The following is a 17,697-nucleotide window of genomic DNA, read 5'->3' as shown; positions in this document are numbered from 1 at the left end:
CGAATGGAAAACAACTCTTCAGATGGTAGCAATAAATAATAACAAAGAAATAGCTGAACTCCTTATTTTGAATTGTGTAAATATCAATGAATATATTCTCTTCATATTGCAGAAATTTATAAATGACATTTTTAATTAAATTTAGAAGTTACTAAACAGAAATATTTTTACATGTTCATTGTCAAACAAAACGAAAGGAAAAAGATAATTATTTTTTATCATTTGATCTTGTCATCCTTTCAAGGAGATTTTCGTTGGTAAATCCTGGAGGTGATATCTTAACAAACTTCCTATTCGAGTATTGTTTGCCCATCCATGGCGTATTTACCTTCATCCATTGGTACAAAGGGCCTATTTCCCCTGTCTCTGGATTCCGGCGTGTGTAGTGTAGTAATGAGCAGTGGTTTAGTTTAAATGGTTCCTTTGCGTTAACAATTACTCGATTATAATCAAATTGAAGGAGTTGTTCAAGTCTAATTCGAAATGTTTCCATAACATCTCTGTGTGTAACGATTACTGCAGTTCCATTCTCTGGAACGTGAGTTCTGAGCCAGTGCATAACTCTTTCTGTTCTAAGAGTTAAATGAGCAATTGATTCTCCATTTGGAGGAGCCCAATAGAATGTATCTAACTCTCTGTCTTTCATATGACGCTGTAATTCCTTTTTGTCTGGTAAAAAATCAAATTGAGATAATGTACCATAATCTCTTGGTCGTAAATATAGCGAAGGTATCCATTTAGCACCTTCTAATTCGAGACATGCCGCTGTCTCAAGAGAGCTAGCATATTCTCCCGTTAAATAACACGTAAATGGTTGTTTGAAATTTGCTTTTAGCCATTCGCCAGTTGATTTAGCTTGCATGATACCAAATTCGGTGAGTCTCCAGCGTGAATTATGCATTTGACAAAAATTTTGGCTAAATTCTGAACGAGATCCGAGTCTAGCACGTTTTATTGCGACATTTCCTTCACTTGTGCCATTTCGAATAAGAATTAAATCAACTGGCATTCTTGACTGTTTGATTTTCGTGAAATATTTTGTGGAAGATTTCAGCATTTTTCACTCAAAAAATTTGAAATGATAAAATCGTACTATTCAGTTAGTATGTATGTATATCATAGTTGCATATTGAGATTCGATGAATGAGAAAAACTTTCAATTCTATTGATTAATAAAATAGCTTTTTTGTGATGGAACATTCTTTGTTTTGATTAGTTATGAAAAAATCCATGATATTTTAGTTTGAATTGGATGAAAGTTTGAATTATAATTCCCATTTCATTTGTTTATATTATGAAATGCACTTATTTAGGTTATTGAAATGTATTATTCAAGAAAAATAATAAAATCCAATTCTGACGTTTAAAAAAAATTGAAAAAATAACGATAATCTAATAAAAATAGAGAGAATAAATGACTGATAGCAACCAACAGAAGCAACTGAATGTAAATGTTATGGAAGCGATGAGGAAAAATGGTGCTTTTTTTGATCTCCATGCAAGACTTCTCGCAAATTTAAGTGAAGCAGTCCAACAATCAGATATTGAAGGTCTTAAGCCTTATAAGCAAATTAAGAAAGAAGAAATATATTCAGTTGCAACAGAATGCATACTTCGTTATCTAAAGCTTCATAAAATGGAAAATACTTTCAGAGCCTGTGTTGCAGAATCCGGAAATACATTTAAACTAAATTCAAACAGATCATATGCCGAAGAATACATTAATTGCGATGATTGTCCTGATCCAATTCATGAGGTTTTGATTGATTTCAAACAGCATTATGACGAAATTTTCTTCGATAACAGAGATCAACTCAGAGCTCAGCTTACAGAAAGGCTTAGTGTTTTGTTTAAACCAAAATCAAAGTAAACTTTTATATTTTTGAAAATTTCTGTTATTACAAAATCTATGCAATTCATATACTGTGGCTAAGCATATACAAAAATTAGTATAGAGTGGGAAAAAGTGGTCATTAAATATTTGAAATTATATTATTTAAAGCTAAATCATATGTATTTAATATGATCTGAACGTTAAATACATATTACATAGCTGTAGTTATCATAATAATATATGATATTGTACTCAATGCCGATATGAATCATTAAAAGAATTAAACAACATGATTTTCATGCAAGACATACAACTAGAGTTGGCGTGATCGATCTTGGTTTTGGACTATGCGAATTGTTATCAAAAAATGGATATCAAGCCTTTTTCGTGGCTATCCTTTTTTAGAGGATGGTAACGATTTTTTCATCGTGTAAAAAAATGATTCACGTTAATTTGATAATTAAAACATCTCATAGATACTGTGTACATAATAATTCAAGTGGTTAAATGTCAATATTTTTCATATTTGCTAATAATGAGAAAATAATCTCCGATTATGTGCATTAATCGGGCTTTGATTATTATGTATTTATGCATTTCATAAAACAAGAACGATATTTATAGCTAAGCATATAGATATAAAACTTGATAAATGCGGGATTTTATATGGATATCGAAAGTGTATAATAAAAGTTTATAAAATACGTCAATGACTAAAGAACAGTTCTTTCATCATTATCGTTTTCATTGATATTTGCACCATGTGATATAAGCAGTTCGGCCATTTCTTTATTATTAAAATATACAGCAATATAAAGAGCGGTTTTGCCATCTTTATCTTTTTCATTGATATTTGCACCATGTGAGATAAGAAGTTCGACTGTTTCTTTACTATCTGTTATTTCTTTATTATTATAACATATTGCATGATGAAGAGCAGTACTTCCAATATTATCTTTTTCATTGATATTTGCACCATGTGATATAAGCAGTTCGGCCATTTCTTTATTATTAAAATATACAGCAATATAAAGAGCGGTTTTGCCATCTTTATCTTTTTCATTGATATTTGCACCATGTGAGATAAGAAGTTCGGTTATTTCTTTTCTATGATTCCATGCTGAATAATGAAGAGCAGTTCTTCCATCTTTATCTTTTTCATCGATATTTGCACCATGTGAAATAAGAACTTCTGCGGTTGCTTTATTATTTATTACTGTTGCACAATGAAGAGGAGTACTTCCAGAAATATCTTTGTCATTGATATTTGCACCTTACAAGATAAGAACTTCAGCAGTTTCTTTACTATTATTTTTTGCTGCAATATGAAGAGCAGTTCTTCTATCTTTATCTTTTTCATTGATATTTGAACTATGTGAAATAAGATGTTCATCAATAAACCCGAATTTTAGATGCAAACCAGCATTTTGTTGCTTTCTAATAGGAGATACTAGCAAAATATGTTTATTTCAATTTTTAAGGGAGGCTTCCGACCAGAAAGCCCTCTCAATTTTTTGTGATGTTTACACCAAAAGTGAGATTCGTTAAGCGTTTTTCTCGTTGAATATTGAGTTTCCCGGATTTTAAGTTATTCATAAAGCTTCTCTATATTATACCCTATCTACTGATATGATTATTTTTGAAAAATCTCTTAAATCGACCTGCACTGAATTTTTTAGGGAAAATTCGAAATTTTCTAGGCGTTTTCTGTAACGTTTTTTTACGTAATAAAATCCGAAAAATAATTTTTTGAAGAATCATTTGGGTAGAATACTTATCGAAAATTATATTTATTATAATTTTGGTCGATAAAAATAAGCGGATTCAAAACTGGCAAAAACCCTTTCGGCAATTTGTGGACGATTCCGAACCCCCTCATTTTTGAAATTTAATAAGAAAAATAGAATCTTTATTAAATATAGATTTTAAAAAACTTGGTTATAAATTACGAAATTTTCTCACTTGGGCTAAAAAGTGACAATTTGGTCGGAAGCCACCCTTAAAATTTTGTGTCACTTTTATTGGATTTTTCTTTCTACTTATGAATACAAAAAAATCAAAGTGGGGAGTTAAAATTACAGAAGAAGAGGAGCCAAAACCCCAAAATCCAGTAAATAAATCACTAATATGCATGAGATGTGGTATGATTGGTCACGCAACTATAGATTGTCACCAAATTTTACCTTCAGTTGAAGATTTAAGAGCAGAAATGAATTTAAGAATGCAAAATGCAGTTAAAAATGCACCAAAAGAATGGAAAGAAGATGAATTTGGACTTTATTTACCTGCCGAGCCCCGAATTGTAGAAATTAAAGAAACATGGAAGGATGGAAAATTCTGTTTTAACTGTGCTGCATTCGGTCATGATGTTGATAATTGTCCAAATCCACCATTTAAAACAGTTTATGACTTATTTCAACCTTATCTTAAAGATACGTCACCTAAAGGTGTTTCAGAAAAGCAAAAGATTATCGATGCGATACATAAATTTAATAAAAATACCCAATCTGAAAATATGAATTTATCAGAGTAGAAAGCATATATCAATTACATATAGATTTGTTTTTATAATAAAGTTATATATTATTTACTATTCATTTTATCTTATTATTGAATTGTGGAATGAAATCATTATTATTTAGACGCAAATTGATGTTATTTCTCAAAATTGATACTTTGTAGACTTATATGGATATGAGGACTTCTTTTGGGATAACTCTATCATGTTCTCTAATCTCTATTTTAGGGAATGGAATCATAGGGAATATTGATCAATTCTTGAAACCAAGAGTTAAAGTAATATAAATTCATGCAGTACCAAGATTGGAAATAAAGATAATTACTTTCTTATATGGTTCTTAAATACTATTGCATAATGAAGAGGAGTTTTCATTTACACCTTTGAAGTCGATACCTGCTAAAAAATATATTATGAATTGATCTGATGTTTCATGGCTATTGTTTATTGGTGCAAAATGAATATGTGTGCTACCAAGTATATCATCTTGACCATAAGTAATCCGAGATTTTTCAATCTCATATAATAAGTCGTTTCTCCTTTCTTTGATTTTTGGATGAAATCATTATCCATATATAGTACTCTCAAAAACTTGTTAACAGCATCAAAATAATCTATGAATTATTCATAATAAAGAGCCATGTTCCCAGTATTCTTCCAGGCACGTTTAATTACAATAACATTGATTTTAAAATATTTTTCATGTACTCAATTACAAATTAAAGCATGTTTTGATCTTTGAAAATGGCCTGTTTATTTCCAATTTGTTTTAATGTTGTTCATACGCCAGCATTACAGTGTCACCATTTCTAGTGTTTATGGTTAATTTTCAGATGAACGCAAATGTATCCTTAAGGGTGCACTTACCGCTTTTGATCCCAATTTTCCATTGTCAAGAATTAATATTTTCGGTCGGGAAAAAGTAACTATAAATCATAATATAGTGCATAATATGGCCGGTATACATTTCTGCTGGAAAAATAAAGATATATTGTGTTATAAAGCGCATGTCAGAAAGTGGTAAGTGCACCCTTAATGAAATAAATCAACTAGATAAAATAAATATATATCACTTCAAATGTTTAATAGATTGCATAAAACAAAAATTCAAATAATATTTAACGATGTGATTTTCCAAATGGCCACCAGTTATCAGTCTGCGGATCTAATATATCATCCATAGATCTAGAAATAGTCTTTGTTTCCGCGAGTTTCTTATTTTCCTCAAGATTTTCTAGTAATCTGCGTTTTCTTTCTCTTTCTTCAGCCCTTGAAGCTTTGAGAGCCTCACGAGCGGCCTTCTTTCTATTTTCTTCATCAATTCTTTCTTCTTCTGCTTCTTTCTCGCGGCGTTTTCTTGCTTCTTCTATTTGTTGGAGCTGAATCTGTTTAAGCTGTTCAATCTGTTCTGGTGTCATGCCCTTGTAGTTCTGAGTATCTGATTGACCTCTCTTTCCTTCTACAAATGTATTTCCGTTTGGATCTGATCCGTCGTTATTTTGAGATTTATTAAGACGCTCGGTTTCAGCATTGATTTCGTATTGGTTCAATTCGAGATCTAGACGTCTTTCTTCTGCTTCGCGATCACGTTTTTCTTGTGCAAGACGGAAGTTTTCTTCGTTGCATTCTTGGCGCCATTCTTTTCTAGCTTGTTCTTCCATTTCTCCAACTTGGCGAGAGATGGCGTTGTATTCTAAGTAACGGCGTTCCCATTCTTTGTCTTCTGCGAGCTCTTTTGCTAAGCGGTTCTTCTTTTCTGCAATTTGCTGCTTGCCCCATCTTTCTCTTTGTTCTTTTTGGGCTTTCAATCTCTCTTCGGCTGTAAGATCTTCGCCATCGAACTTTAGGCCGCTGCTGACACTAAGCCATGGATCATTATCTGTTATACGCATTTGAGGTTGAACTTTGATATAATCTTTTCTGTTTAAATCGTATTCACGTTCCATTTCTGGTCTTTGACGTGTAGCACGAAATTCATTTATTTCTTTTTCGATCTGTTTTATTTCTGCTTGTTCGTGTTTGGCTAATTTTGCGAGAAGTTTTTGTTCGGCTAAGAATTTCTGATTGTATGCTTCCTCTTCTTCCTTCTCAGCTTGAAGCCTGGCCTTTTTTTCTTCGATTTGTTTCTGAAGAGCATCATAATCCATTCCCATTTGAAGGTTTTTCTCATCCATAATGCGCTTTAGACGCTCTGCATGCTCTCTTCTCATTTTCTCGATTTTCGCATTTTCCTTTGCTTCAATCTGGGAGTGTTGACGAAGCTCCATTCTTTATACGTTATTTACAAAAAGTGAGAAATTTTAAAGAATTTTTCCTAAATATGGACAAAATGGACATACATTAATTAAAGTAATCAAATATCAAATAAAAAATGGAGAGTGTTATGAATAAAATTAATCAATTTAAATTTCATCATCCTATGTTATGAATTATCATTCCACTGTATCACATTGGCTTTGCTTATCATATTGTGCATAATCTCGATACTCAAATTCATTTGCGCTTAAAAGCAAAAGGATAACCCATGACGGAGAAATTATACTCGAATTCCTGTATCAGAAGAAAAGGTTGTTAATGCTGGAAAACATAATGTAGCACAAGAAAGATCAAATCTATTATTCATTTATTCCAAAATGTGTTTTTCTACAGAAATGGGGTTATATTTGCGGGAAATAAGTCATCAAGAAATTTTCTAAAAACGAAAATTGTAATGAGTTGAAAACCACAGATATAAGCTTTAGTAAATTTGTTAACATCACTGAAGTATTTTCCTTCATAAATAAATGTGAAATATTTTTTTTCTACAATGCAGAATTAGTCCAACCAAAAATCTAACGATGATTTTCCAGCCAAACTTTGTGTGGAAAGTTGAAACCGTATGTAGGTTATGAATTTTATATTCTCGAGTTGTAAAAAATGTTCAATTTTGAGCTCTGAGATGTAAGCGGGGAAAAAAAAATAAATAAAAAATCATTTTTTTTATTTGTGTATGTCATCAACTTCAATTCCTTTCAAATTTGATCCATTAACGGTTAAAAGACGAGCTGCTCTTGGATATCTGCCAAATGTTAAAGATCCAGAGCTTCAGTTGCAAATGAAATTTTCTCAACTAAAATCTTCACGTTCATTTGTATTTAAAAACAATGACTACGAAGTAATGCATGATAGTAATAGCATTGGATATAGTATGGTTCGAACTACTCGTGCTTTATCAAAACCAGGAAAATATTATTGGGAAATTGTATACAATGGCTCCGAAAGTAATCAAGGTCATTGCAGAATTGGTATTTCTACTATTAATGCTCCAATCGAAGGTCCTGTCGGATTCACAGAGGATGGTTATGCACTACGTGATGCAGGCGATGCATTTCATAAGGCCATAAAATACCCAGGACCATCGTTTAATGTTAATGATACAGTTGGTTTTGGATTAGAAATAACAGAAAAAGATTGCAAATTTTATTGTTGGATTAATGGAGCTAATCAAACTCTCCTCTTCGATAATATCCCGATTAAAACGTATTACCCATCAGTATCAACATATAGAGATGCTGTTGTTTCCGGAAGATTCGAAAAACAAAGTTTCAAATTTTATCCAGATGACTCATGGACTCCTGCAAATGATCATCCTTTCATAGAGTCTAAATCAAGGTATGAAGCTGATGAACTTTTAAATATTATGTCTTCTGGAGATATTAAGCTTTTAAACGAAGAATTGGTTTCTATTATTAACCAAGCTCTTGCACCACCAGAAGATATACCAGCTTAATTTGTTAAAATTTTGTTCATGTATTTTTTTATATAAATAAATTATAGAATATATTATGTTTGAATAGTAAAAATGGTTTGTTTCAAACTAAAAACATCAAGTATTGCAATAAACCTTTGTAATTCAAATAAATTCGGTTACATTTTCTTCATTTTTGCTATTTTTTCAATTGTTGACTAATTGTAAGGCAAATTTTTAATGCATGCAATTTTCCATACATCATGAAGCTGGTCTCGATTAAATATTAATGTTGTAATTATATTTCATAAAAGGTGACCAAACTATTTTTTGAAAGTCTGCCATAACTTTAATGGTACTATTTCAGCGTGTACAATGAATACAAAAATTCTAAGAGTGCCACATAAAATAGTACTTTAGACTTGAGTTAATGCTACCAAGCAAATGTTAAAAAGATGACTTTAGTGTTTTGATAATCAAAGATTAAAATCATTATTGTCTAAATCAATAATCATAACGACAGAAGTTAATGTTTTTTCATAAGTGCTTTAAATCCACTTTTAAAAGTATACCTCAAAAATCAAATATCAAAAAAAAATTGGCCGATAGGTTTGGCTTTAATTTTTGTCTGCTTTTATGATTTGATATGGATGTTATAATTTTAAAAGTTGAGCCAAATTCACCAATAGATTTTTGAGATTTGCAAATACTCAATAATTTTCAGCGTGTTATCTTTATTAAAAGAACTATTTGGTTTCAGTATCATATAAATTGATATTTACTTTCTATTTGAACCTTCATTTAGCTAATGATTTAATAATACAGATTTCATCTAGTCCTTATAAGAGAATTTTGAATTTGTTATAATAAAAAAACAAACAGATATAGCTTACACTTCTATAATAAAGATACCTTTTATAGAAATCAGTATGAAATGTGTTTTGGCTTATTGGAAGCATATCAGACATAATCGCCATAATCAAAAAATCTATATACCCAATAAGTAATAAATTTGTCGATATAGATTTTCCATAAAATTAGTTTTTAGTCTGATCTTAAAATAAATTTAATTTTTTATAAAAAAAATCACATTTAAAAGTACCTTTTTAGTAGCTCGAAATCCTGTTGGTGGATTTCGGGCGTACTTCAAAATTAGCTTTTCTTCTACATATGCAAGCTATATTTTAAATATGGGGCAAATCGGATCGGCGAAAGGAGTTTAGTTACCTTTTATTTCATATCAAAGTTTGCCATTGTCATTAATTTGTTGCATTATTTGTATTCTAGGAACCGATACATACTTAATTCTACAAAGCTAACTTGTTGTTCTTTGTGCTCATATTCAATTTTGAACTATAAAAGGGATTTACATCTGGCAGTCAAATTTTGAATTGAAATCCATCAAATTTGAGAGACCCGTTTACTATAAAAATAAGGAAACGGGAAACCCTATGATGAATGTTAAAAATGCCTTTTAAAAACAAAATAATTTATTTGACAAATTTTATGTAAATTTATAATGAAATCCACATTTAGCACCCCTTTTAAGACACCAACAAGCAATAAAAAGACTCCATCAAAATTTAGAACACCTAGGAGTACTTTGCCTCAAATATCCCCATACAAATCTGGATCCCACATCGAACTTTTAAATAAAATACCAAGAGATAATATAGAAAGCAAAATTTTTAAAGATATGCTGATGCCTGAGACGGATATAGCGATGAGACTTCAGTCTTTAGCGGAAGCGCTTTACAAATTATCTACCGGGCGCGAAAAATTTAACCACGTTATTAACAACATCATTAAATTCAGTAACCATTTCTTAAAACTTGATAGAAGTTATGATGATCTTATCTATTTATACTATTCTGCAGCGGATTGTCCACAAGATTCACTATTACTACTTCTCTCAATCGGGGCTCTATATTATCTTAGCGGAAGAACTGTAAAGCCAGATCAACTCGAAGAATCACTGCGAATTGCTTCGGAGCTCATATCTCAAACCCCGGCATTTTCGTTATGGGGGAAAGATCAAAGCACACCACGAAAATTACTTAAAGATATCATACTTATATTCAAAGGTCATCGAATTGACTTCAAAATCGATTTTAATAAATACGAACAACCTGAATCTCCTGAAAGAGAAACAGATTCACCAATGCTTTTATCAGGTATGGTTGTTGAAAACATGTCTCCACCATCTGCTTCACCTCCGCTTAAAACTCCAACAAAAAATCATAGAAGATCTAGTGGTGGGCTAAGAAATATGAATGATTTCGTTGGTATTGATGGTAAGAAATCTTCAATCTCGCCTAATGTTAGCAGAAATATATTCAGAAGGTTAACCAAAGAAGAACAAATTAAAATTATTCGAGATGATAATATAAACGAGTTAATTCGTGCAGGAAGACAATCAATGTATTATGCAGATTATGATGAAAGAGACAAATACTTCGACTTTATCGAAAAACATTTTCAAGGTTGGGATAACGCATATGAAGGGACATGTGAGTCATGGAAAACCTTCATAAATGAAGATGATTTCGATTTGTCTATGCTTTTAGCCCAAGTTCCAAATGAATATCTCCAATACATTTGGTGTGGATTTCGTTATCTATGTCTTAGATTATAAATGTTATGTTTTGTTTATGGTAATTTACATACATTTTTAAGTTTTAAATAATATAATCTCCATAATATATTCTTTATTTAAAAAACAACATAATCAAAGAACGGTTCATCAACAAGAGCAACATTGCTATCAACAAATGTATCAAAATCATCTGAAAGTGGAGGAACGAAAGTAAACTCGCAATTCTCTTCCTTCTTTGGTTCCTCGATTAACGCGACTGGAGGTGGTGGTGCCCCTGTGTTGATTTGGTACTGAACAACGCGTGTTGGCTCAAGTTTGCCAGCATTCTTCTTTAAAAGATTACCTTTTTCATCTAGTTCAAAAAACTCACCCTTACCAGAAGTATAGTCAGTAAAAGCGATCCACTTAGCCTTGACGTGGTAGTGTGGGCGGCCTGAATGCATTTTTTAAAAAATGTTTTGATAGTTGATAGACCTATTTCTTGATTTGAATAGGCTAACCGAAATTTCAATTCAAATTTAACGGTTATTTTTGTGAAGAGAAATCTACGTTTTTTCTGAGAAATATTGCCGTGGTCATTTTGAGAGAATGCACAGTAAATAGTCGATTCGGCCAAGCAAACGAATTTGCACCTGATTAATACTTGATGTATGCAAAATATATTTCATGTATAAATGAACTACTAAATTTGAATTTTTGGTGGATTATTCCAATAAATATACCTGAAAGTAAAAGTTGGTGAAGTAACTGCCACTAAATTGATATGTACTTCATATAGAGTGGCAGCTAATGTTTTTGTCTTGCTAAATAGCCAGGAGAAATATAAATATTTTTTAATAGGTGGTAAATTTTTACAAATTCATTATTGAATATTTTAAGTTAACTCATTTTTCTTTGGATAATTCGAATTGGATGAAATTTTGGAAGTCATCAATTTTTGAAATAATGTAGAATGCTTGAAAGTTATGAACAATCTAATTGTATTCGTGTCTAATGGCAGTATATCAATCAGATATCATAATCTATTGATATGGAAAAATTTGATATGGGCATACTCAATAGAATATCATCCTATTAAGAAAGTTTAGTTTGGATAAGTCGATAAAAATAAAAATACTAATGTTTATTAGAGATAGGCAAAAAAATTAAAGAAATTATTGTTGTTTTTCTAATTTGTGGACGAATTCATCAATCATTGTCAGTAACTGCATCGAAGGAGCTCTGAAATGAATGACTGTTTGATTTCCAGAAGCAACAGCAACAACTGCAACGTTGTTTCCAGTTGGTGTCTGCAAAACAGCCTGGATTCTTCCTTCTTCGCGTTCGCAGCTTCTTCCTATGACAGTCTTGTTCATAGCGGCCAAAACTGTTTGGAACTTTGCATTAAGAATTGCAAGAGATTCTTCGCCTTCTGACCAAGCAGTCTTGAAATCAGCAGCACTTGGTGAAAGCAAATCATGTGCTTCAACATTTATTTTTCCAACAGTGAAAGAACAAGGAACTCCTTCTTCATTTGTGAATTCGCAAGTTACAACTACTTGTCCGCTCTCAATTCTCACTGGCATCATCTCGAAACGGATTTGGCATGATCCCTTGATGATCGGTAACACATAAGATTCATCGTGGTCGAAGATATTTCCACAAGATATTCTGAAACAAGCTCCGTAAAGGGGTGATTCGAGGCTACTCTGTGTTGGTAAAAGGTCTAAAAGAACTTTTGTCTTAGTAGCAGAGTTAGTTTCGACAACACAGCTCGAAATCGAAAGTAATTGTGGTTTACTTAAGAATCCCGATGAAGTTTGTGTATTTTCTTTAACTGCACCAAATTCTAATAGTTTCGCATGAACTTTGTTGGCAATAATCGATGGACACACCCGTGAAAAGTGCTCCAAAATTTTGATGTCACTTTTTGTTAATGACTCGATACAAGAAATTGGTACTTTTCCAGACTGTCCTGACAATAGTGCTATAGCCGCTGATCTCCTTGATGGATAGGAAACTAAGAAGCAGCGAAGAGTGTCTTGCGTTGATGCATCAAGTTGGTTAAATAACGCGATCCACTGTTCATCGTAGCTCTCTGTCTTTTCGTAGTATCTTCTGTAGAAATTGAAGATGTCGTTTGGAGGAAATCTTGATGCAAGATTGAATACTGAGGAGATAATGGCCGGTGAAGTGGTTTTTTCTGTAAATTTCGCAAGAATTGGCGTATTTTCTATGGTAGAAATCCTGTGTGCAAGGAGAGACACCTTGTTTGCGATTGTCTCGTCATTATCGAAAGGAGTAAATAAGGTGGATCCGTCAAACTCGTATTGAGATTTGAATCCGTAAATCGTATTTGCAGTTCCGAACTGAGAGAATGGGTTGATGATCAAGGAAAGTGCTGTATCTTTAGTAACTTTGCCATTAGAGATGGCGTTGAAGAGTAAAAGTGGATCGTTAGGGGGTGCTGGATAATTTGGAGAAAATGCTGGGGAAAATGAAACGGATTCTAATGGAGACATGGACCAAAATCTTTTATCTAAGAAGTCTTTAAGCTCATCACTCTTGCCTGCTGTTTCGTAAGCGATTTGTGAAAAAGATGACGGGACATTATTTGAATTTGCCGCTTCCATGAGTTTTTGCGGTGGTAAGTTAAGAGAATTAGGTTTAACGCAGTTAATCTCGTGAAGGCATTGAGAATACATGTTCCTCAGGTGGGGAACAAGATTTGGATCGTTTGCCTTAGTAAATAACATATTAATGAACTCTTTGTACTTATCTTCCTTTCCTTCAAGAGGAATTTGGAGCCAAACCTTTGTCAAAACTGCAAGAGCAGTTGTCTGATTTCCCAAATTATCTGATGCAAGCATTGTATTTGCAATATTTTGGATTTTGTCGAATCCTCCATTAATACCTGAGAAGAAACTGTACTCTTCTGCGATGAAATTTAAGAGGTTTTGCTGATTTGCGACTTCGAAAGAATTAAATTGATTTAAAACTGAGTTAAATAGAACTTCTGCAGACTGTTTGCAGCCTTCTGCTTCATGTAATGAGTTAAAAACCTTGTATATTTCTTCAATGTTTAGATTTGACATTTAAATTACTTCGAATTGTCACTTTTTTGTCACTTTTATTTCTTTGTTTTGAATCCAAGATTTATTCACAGTCTTTTTTGTGGATTATGCCACATCGCCGTGTTAGTATTCGAGATACTAACGCTCATATATCTCGAAGATCACAACAGAGGATTGTTTTATGCATCACTTGTTGTTTATGCAATTAGTTATCTTGGCGAAGAAATATCATTCATCAATAAACCGATATATCTCGTATTGTCGCTTCTTGGCCTCGCATGGTTTAGACTTCCTTACTCAATCAAATTCGGAAAAAGTGCAGTATCAGCAGTTTTTGCTCATTTTTTCGAAATATTTGGCTTAGTTTATGCAGGAATTACAAATGCATATTACATGTATGAAGAAAAGATAATTCCTTTATATTATTCAATTCCGTTTTTTATTATCGTAATTTTTTACTTACCAATAATTTACGATGGCACATTGTTTACACTTGAACAGACGATACCAGTTGCTACATATATTTTACTTATATGGGAAATTTTCCTAAATTATTCCTTCTACGCCGCTGTAATGTCAATGCCACGCTTTTGGATAGTTTATATATGCTGGGCTTGGAGGATTTTTATTCTTTTCGAGCCTTTTGCTTTTTGGTCGACATTACAATCCTTTATCTCTCCATTTAGAGCATTTACATTCACGCAAGGTTCAAGATCATTGATTGTTATATACATGTTACACTTTGAATTCTTCATGTACGCGTATTGCGCAATATGGTATGCAGAAAAGACAATAATCAACAGAATTATCATATATTTCTTATCTGCTTATTTCGTTATATTCCTTTGCATTGAAATTTTCTCGCCAGGATTCCCTTATACTCACAAGGTCAAATCAATTTCAACAGCTCGCATCAGACAGTCAACAATGACTCCGGCTGTTATTTAAGATATTATTTTTGTTATTTGTTTTTGTATTTCGTAAACTTTGTATGTTATATTTTAAAAGCAAAAAAAAGCTACAAGGTGGATGAATATTTGATTAGAACAAAAAAAATTGGAAAATTATCATTTTTACTAAAAGGATGAATATTTGAATTGTAAATCAATTTTTATTAATTGCAATGCGCTCCTCTCATACTCAAATTTATTTAACAGATCCTTATGCATGATATCAATCTATTCATAATTTCATATTATTTCATTTTTTATAGCGAAGTTAAAATAATTTCAATGAATTTTCAGCAAAATTTCCTAATAGGTACATAACAAGTATAATAGGTATCATTGCAATACATTTAACTTGCACCATATGAAATATGAAGTTCGGTTATTTTATTATTATTATAATATATTGCATAATGAATAAGTATTTTTCCTTCTTCATTTTTGATTTTGAATGAAAGAAGTACTTTGGTTATTTTTTAACTATTATTATATGCTGCAATATGAAGAGTGGTATCTCCATATTAATGTTTTTTCATCTATATTTGCACCATGCGAGATAAGAAGATCTGTTATTTCTGTGTCATCATAATATTTTGCATAATGAAGAGCAGTTTGCCCATCTTTATCTTTTTCATTGATATTTACACCATGTGAAATAAGAAATTCGGCTATTATTTTACTACGAAAATGTGTTGCATAATGGAGAGCGGTTTGCCCATTTTTATCTTTTTCATTGATATTTGCACCATGTGAAATCAGAGCTTTGGCTGTTATGATATTATCATGAAATGCTGCATTATGAAGAGCGGTTCTTCCATATTTATCTTTTTCAATGACTTTGGCGCCATGCGAAATAAGAATATCTTCTATTTTTTGAAAATTATTTTCTGTTGCAATATGAAGAGCGGTTTTGCCATTTTTATCTTTTTCATCAATATTTGCATCATGTAAAATAAGAAGATTTACGGTTTCTTTACGATTAATCTGTGTTGCAATATGGAGAGCGGTTCTTCCAAATCTATCTTTTTCATTGATATTTGCACCGTGTGAAATAAGAAAATTTACTGTTTCTTTACAATTATTTTCTGTTGCAATATGAAGAGCAGTTCTTTTGTCATTATCTTTATCATTGATTTTTGCACCATGTGATATAAGAAGCTCGGCTATTTCGATATTATTATTCCTTGCTGCACTATAAAGAGGATTTCGCCCATATTTATCTTTTTCATTAATATTCGCACCAAGTGAGATGAGAAGTTTGGCTGTTTCTTTGCTATTTCCCAATGTTGTATTATGAAGAGCAGTTCTCCCATATTCATCTTTTCCATTGATATTTGCACCATGTGAAATAAGAAGTTCGGCTGTTTCTTTACGATTGTTTTCTGCTGCATTATGAAGAGCGGTTCTTCCATATCTATCTTTTTCATTGATGTTTGCATCATGTGAGATAAGAAGTTTGGCTGTCCCTTTGCTATCTTTAAGTGCTGCAATATGAAGAGATGTTTTTCCATAATTATCTTTTTCATTGATATTTGCACCATGTGAGATAAAAAGATCTGTTATTTCTTTGTTATTAAAATATATTGCATAATGAAGAGCAGTTCTTCCATCTTTATCTTTTTCATTGAGATTTGCACCATGTGAGATAAGAAGATCTGCTATTTCTTTACGATTATTTTCTGTTGCGATATGAAGAGATGTTTTGCCATTATCATCTTTTTCATTGATATTTGCTCCATATGATATAAGAAGTTGGGCTAATACTTCCTTATTATGGTATACTGCAATATGAAGAGCGGTTGTTCCTTCGTTATCCTTTTCATTGATATTTGCACCATGTGAGATAAGAAAATCTGTTATTTCTTTATTATTATAATATATTGTATGATGAAGAGCAGTACTTCCAATATTATTTTTTTCATTGATATTTGCACCATGTGATATAAGAAGTTCGGCAACTTTTTTATAATTAGCCTCTGCTGTAATATGAAGAACGGTTTTTCCAAATATACCTTTTTCATTGATATTTGCACCAAGTGAAAGGAAATATTTACAAAGAGATGGAATATTAAACATCACTGAATAAATAAAACATCTGTTAATATCATTAGTTTGATCGAAATAAACTAATAATGATTCAAGATTATTATATTTTACGCAATATTCTAAATCAATCATTATATTATGCTCATTCATCAAGAATGTAACAAAATCAATGTTGTGTGAAATAATTGCATATTCCATGCATCTGTTATCTGGTACTTGATATTTCAAACATTCGCTCATGATCTCTGGATTTCCTCCTAAAAATGAAAATTGTAGACATAATTCAGTTATTTTTGAGTCAAATTTTGTTATTAATAATTTGAAACAATCGATTGCTCCGTAGTAACAACATAATTCAAGAAATGTAAAACCATTAATGCCAAGATATGGATATAAATTACTTCTAAGTGTTTGATCTTTATCAAATCCTTCCCTTTCCGTGAATGCGATGAATGTATTGAGGTCATTATTCATAATAGCTCTGTAGATTGTACTTTCTTTATGAATATCTAGATTTTTTGTTTTAATATCTTGGATATCAGTAGACTTGTTTAATTTAATTCCATATTCTTTATAAAACAGGTAGTTTGGAATGATATTAACATTGTTGACCTCTTTAACACAATAATCATCAAAGATAAATTTGGCAAGAGATAAATATGAATTTGTATAGCGATTATTATACGGGATAATGTTCAAAATATCTTTTATAATATATTCTGGGCAATATTCCTTTGAATCAATTAATTCTGTTTTGATCATTTTGTAAATCGACTTTAATTCTTCTTCATTTTCCGTTTTCAGCTGATATAATGCATTATATGAATCGATATAGTATTTGTAAATACTTCGCAATTCACTGTATTTATGTTGTTGAGTATCTTGATCAGACATGAAAAAAATTTAAAAGCCTGAAATCGGTATTTTACCCTATCAAATATCTTTTTAATCCACCGTGAGAAAAAGTTCCATGGTA

The 17,697-nt window shown here is 31.6% G+C and overlaps 11 protein-coding genes across 11 annotated transcripts, besides 4 other annotated features; 5 read left to right on the top strand and 6 right to left on the bottom strand.

Moving 5' to 3' along the window:
* Positions 1 to 42: 42 nt before the first annotated feature.
* Positions 43 to 1,062, bottom strand: TVAGG3_0028740 (histidine phosphatase superfamily (branch 1) family; the record flags this gene model as incomplete). Its single annotated transcript, XM_001582024.1, has 1 exon — positions 209 to 1,057. One exon carries the CDS (start codon positions 1,055 to 1,057, stop codon positions 209 to 211), a length of 849 nt encoding a protein of 282 aa, XP_001582074.1.
* A 346-nt stretch (positions 1,063 to 1,408) lies between these two features.
* On the top strand, positions 1,409 to 1,906 carry TVAGG3_0028730 (uncharacterized protein; the record flags this gene model as incomplete). The annotated part of the gene is made up of 1 exon (XM_001582025.1): positions 1,415 to 1,870. One exon carries the CDS (start codon positions 1,415 to 1,417, stop codon positions 1,868 to 1,870), a length of 456 nt encoding a protein of 151 aa, XP_001582075.1.
* A 126-nt stretch (positions 1,907 to 2,032) lies between these two features.
* On the bottom strand, positions 2,033 to 2,835 carry TVAGG3_0028720 (cyclin-dependent kinase inhibitor 2C-related family; the record flags this gene model as incomplete). The annotated part of the gene is made up of 1 exon (XM_001582026.2): positions 2,548 to 2,835. The coding sequence occupies one exon, from the start codon at positions 2,833 to 2,835 to the stop codon at positions 2,548 to 2,550; it is 288 nt and encodes a 95-aa protein (XP_001582076.1).
* A 479-nt stretch (positions 2,836 to 3,314) lies between these two features.
* Positions 3,315 to 3,833: a mobile genetic element.
* Positions 3,834 to 3,875: 42 nt separating this feature from the next.
* On the top strand, positions 3,876 to 5,360 carry TVAGG3_0028700 (uncharacterized protein; the record flags this gene model as incomplete). Its single annotated transcript, XM_001582027.1, has 1 exon — positions 3,876 to 4,367. The coding sequence occupies one exon, from the start codon at positions 3,876 to 3,878 to the stop codon at positions 4,365 to 4,367; it is 492 nt and encodes a 163-aa protein (XP_001582077.1).
* Positions 5,361 to 5,388: a mobile genetic element.
* Positions 5,361 to 5,388: a terminal%2Cinverted (terminal inverted repeat of tvBac_53III transposon ID:TVAGG3_0028690).
* Positions 5,389 to 5,427: 39 nt separating this feature from the next.
* TVAGG3_0028680 (ciliary and flagellar microtubule protein RIB43A family) lies at positions 5,428 to 6,619 on the bottom strand (the record flags this gene model as incomplete). The annotated part of the gene is made up of 1 exon (XM_001582028.1): positions 5,471 to 6,619. The coding sequence occupies one exon, from the start codon at positions 6,617 to 6,619 to the stop codon at positions 5,471 to 5,473; it is 1,149 nt and encodes a 382-aa protein (XP_001582078.1).
* Positions 6,620 to 7,341: 722 nt separating this feature from the next.
* TVAGG3_0028670 (euchromatin binding) lies at positions 7,342 to 8,170 on the top strand (the record flags this gene model as incomplete). The annotated part of the gene is made up of 1 exon (XM_001582029.1): positions 7,342 to 8,121. The coding sequence occupies one exon, from the start codon at positions 7,342 to 7,344 to the stop codon at positions 8,119 to 8,121; it is 780 nt and encodes a 259-aa protein (XP_001582079.1).
* A 219-nt stretch (positions 8,171 to 8,389) lies between these two features.
* Positions 8,390 to 9,310: a mobile genetic element.
* Positions 9,311 to 9,598: 288 nt separating this feature from the next.
* Positions 9,599 to 10,714, top strand: TVAGG3_0028650 (uncharacterized protein; the record flags this gene model as incomplete). Its single annotated transcript, XM_001582030.1, has 1 exon — positions 9,599 to 10,714. One exon carries the CDS (start codon positions 9,599 to 9,601, stop codon positions 10,712 to 10,714), a length of 1,116 nt encoding a protein of 371 aa, XP_001582080.1.
* A 56-nt stretch (positions 10,715 to 10,770) lies between these two features.
* TVAGG3_0028640 (uncharacterized protein) lies at positions 10,771 to 11,143 on the bottom strand (the record flags this gene model as incomplete). The annotated part of the gene is made up of 1 exon (XM_001582031.1): positions 10,792 to 11,118. The coding sequence occupies one exon, from the start codon at positions 11,116 to 11,118 to the stop codon at positions 10,792 to 10,794; it is 327 nt and encodes a 108-aa protein (XP_001582081.1).
* A 630-nt stretch (positions 11,144 to 11,773) lies between these two features.
* TVAGG3_0028630 (uncharacterized protein) lies at positions 11,774 to 13,754 on the bottom strand (the record flags this gene model as incomplete). Its single annotated transcript, XM_001582032.1, has 1 exon — positions 11,830 to 13,749. The coding sequence occupies one exon, from the start codon at positions 13,747 to 13,749 to the stop codon at positions 11,830 to 11,832; it is 1,920 nt and encodes a 639-aa protein (XP_001582082.1).
* A 54-nt stretch (positions 13,755 to 13,808) lies between these two features.
* TVAGG3_0028620 (uncharacterized protein) lies at positions 13,809 to 14,746 on the top strand (the record flags this gene model as incomplete). The annotated part of the gene is made up of 1 exon (XM_001582033.1): positions 14,122 to 14,676. The coding sequence occupies one exon, from the start codon at positions 14,122 to 14,124 to the stop codon at positions 14,674 to 14,676; it is 555 nt and encodes a 184-aa protein (XP_001582083.1).
* A 415-nt stretch (positions 14,747 to 15,161) lies between these two features.
* TVAGG3_0028610 (cyclin-dependent kinase inhibitor 2C-related family) lies at positions 15,162 to 17,615 on the bottom strand (the record flags this gene model as incomplete). Its single annotated transcript, XM_001582034.1, has 1 exon — positions 15,162 to 17,615. The coding sequence occupies one exon, from the start codon at positions 17,613 to 17,615 to the stop codon at positions 15,162 to 15,164; it is 2,454 nt and encodes an 817-aa protein (XP_001582084.1).
* Between the last annotated feature and the right edge of the window lie 82 nt (positions 17,616 to 17,697).

This window comes from Trichomonas vaginalis, chromosome IV (assembly GCF_026262505.1).
Source record: "Trichomonas vaginalis G3 chromosome IV, whole genome shotgun sequence".
NCBI lineage: Eukaryota > Parabasalia > Trichomonadida > Trichomonadidae > Trichomonas > Trichomonas vaginalis.
This window is presented reverse-complemented; position numbering and strand designations above follow the sequence as displayed.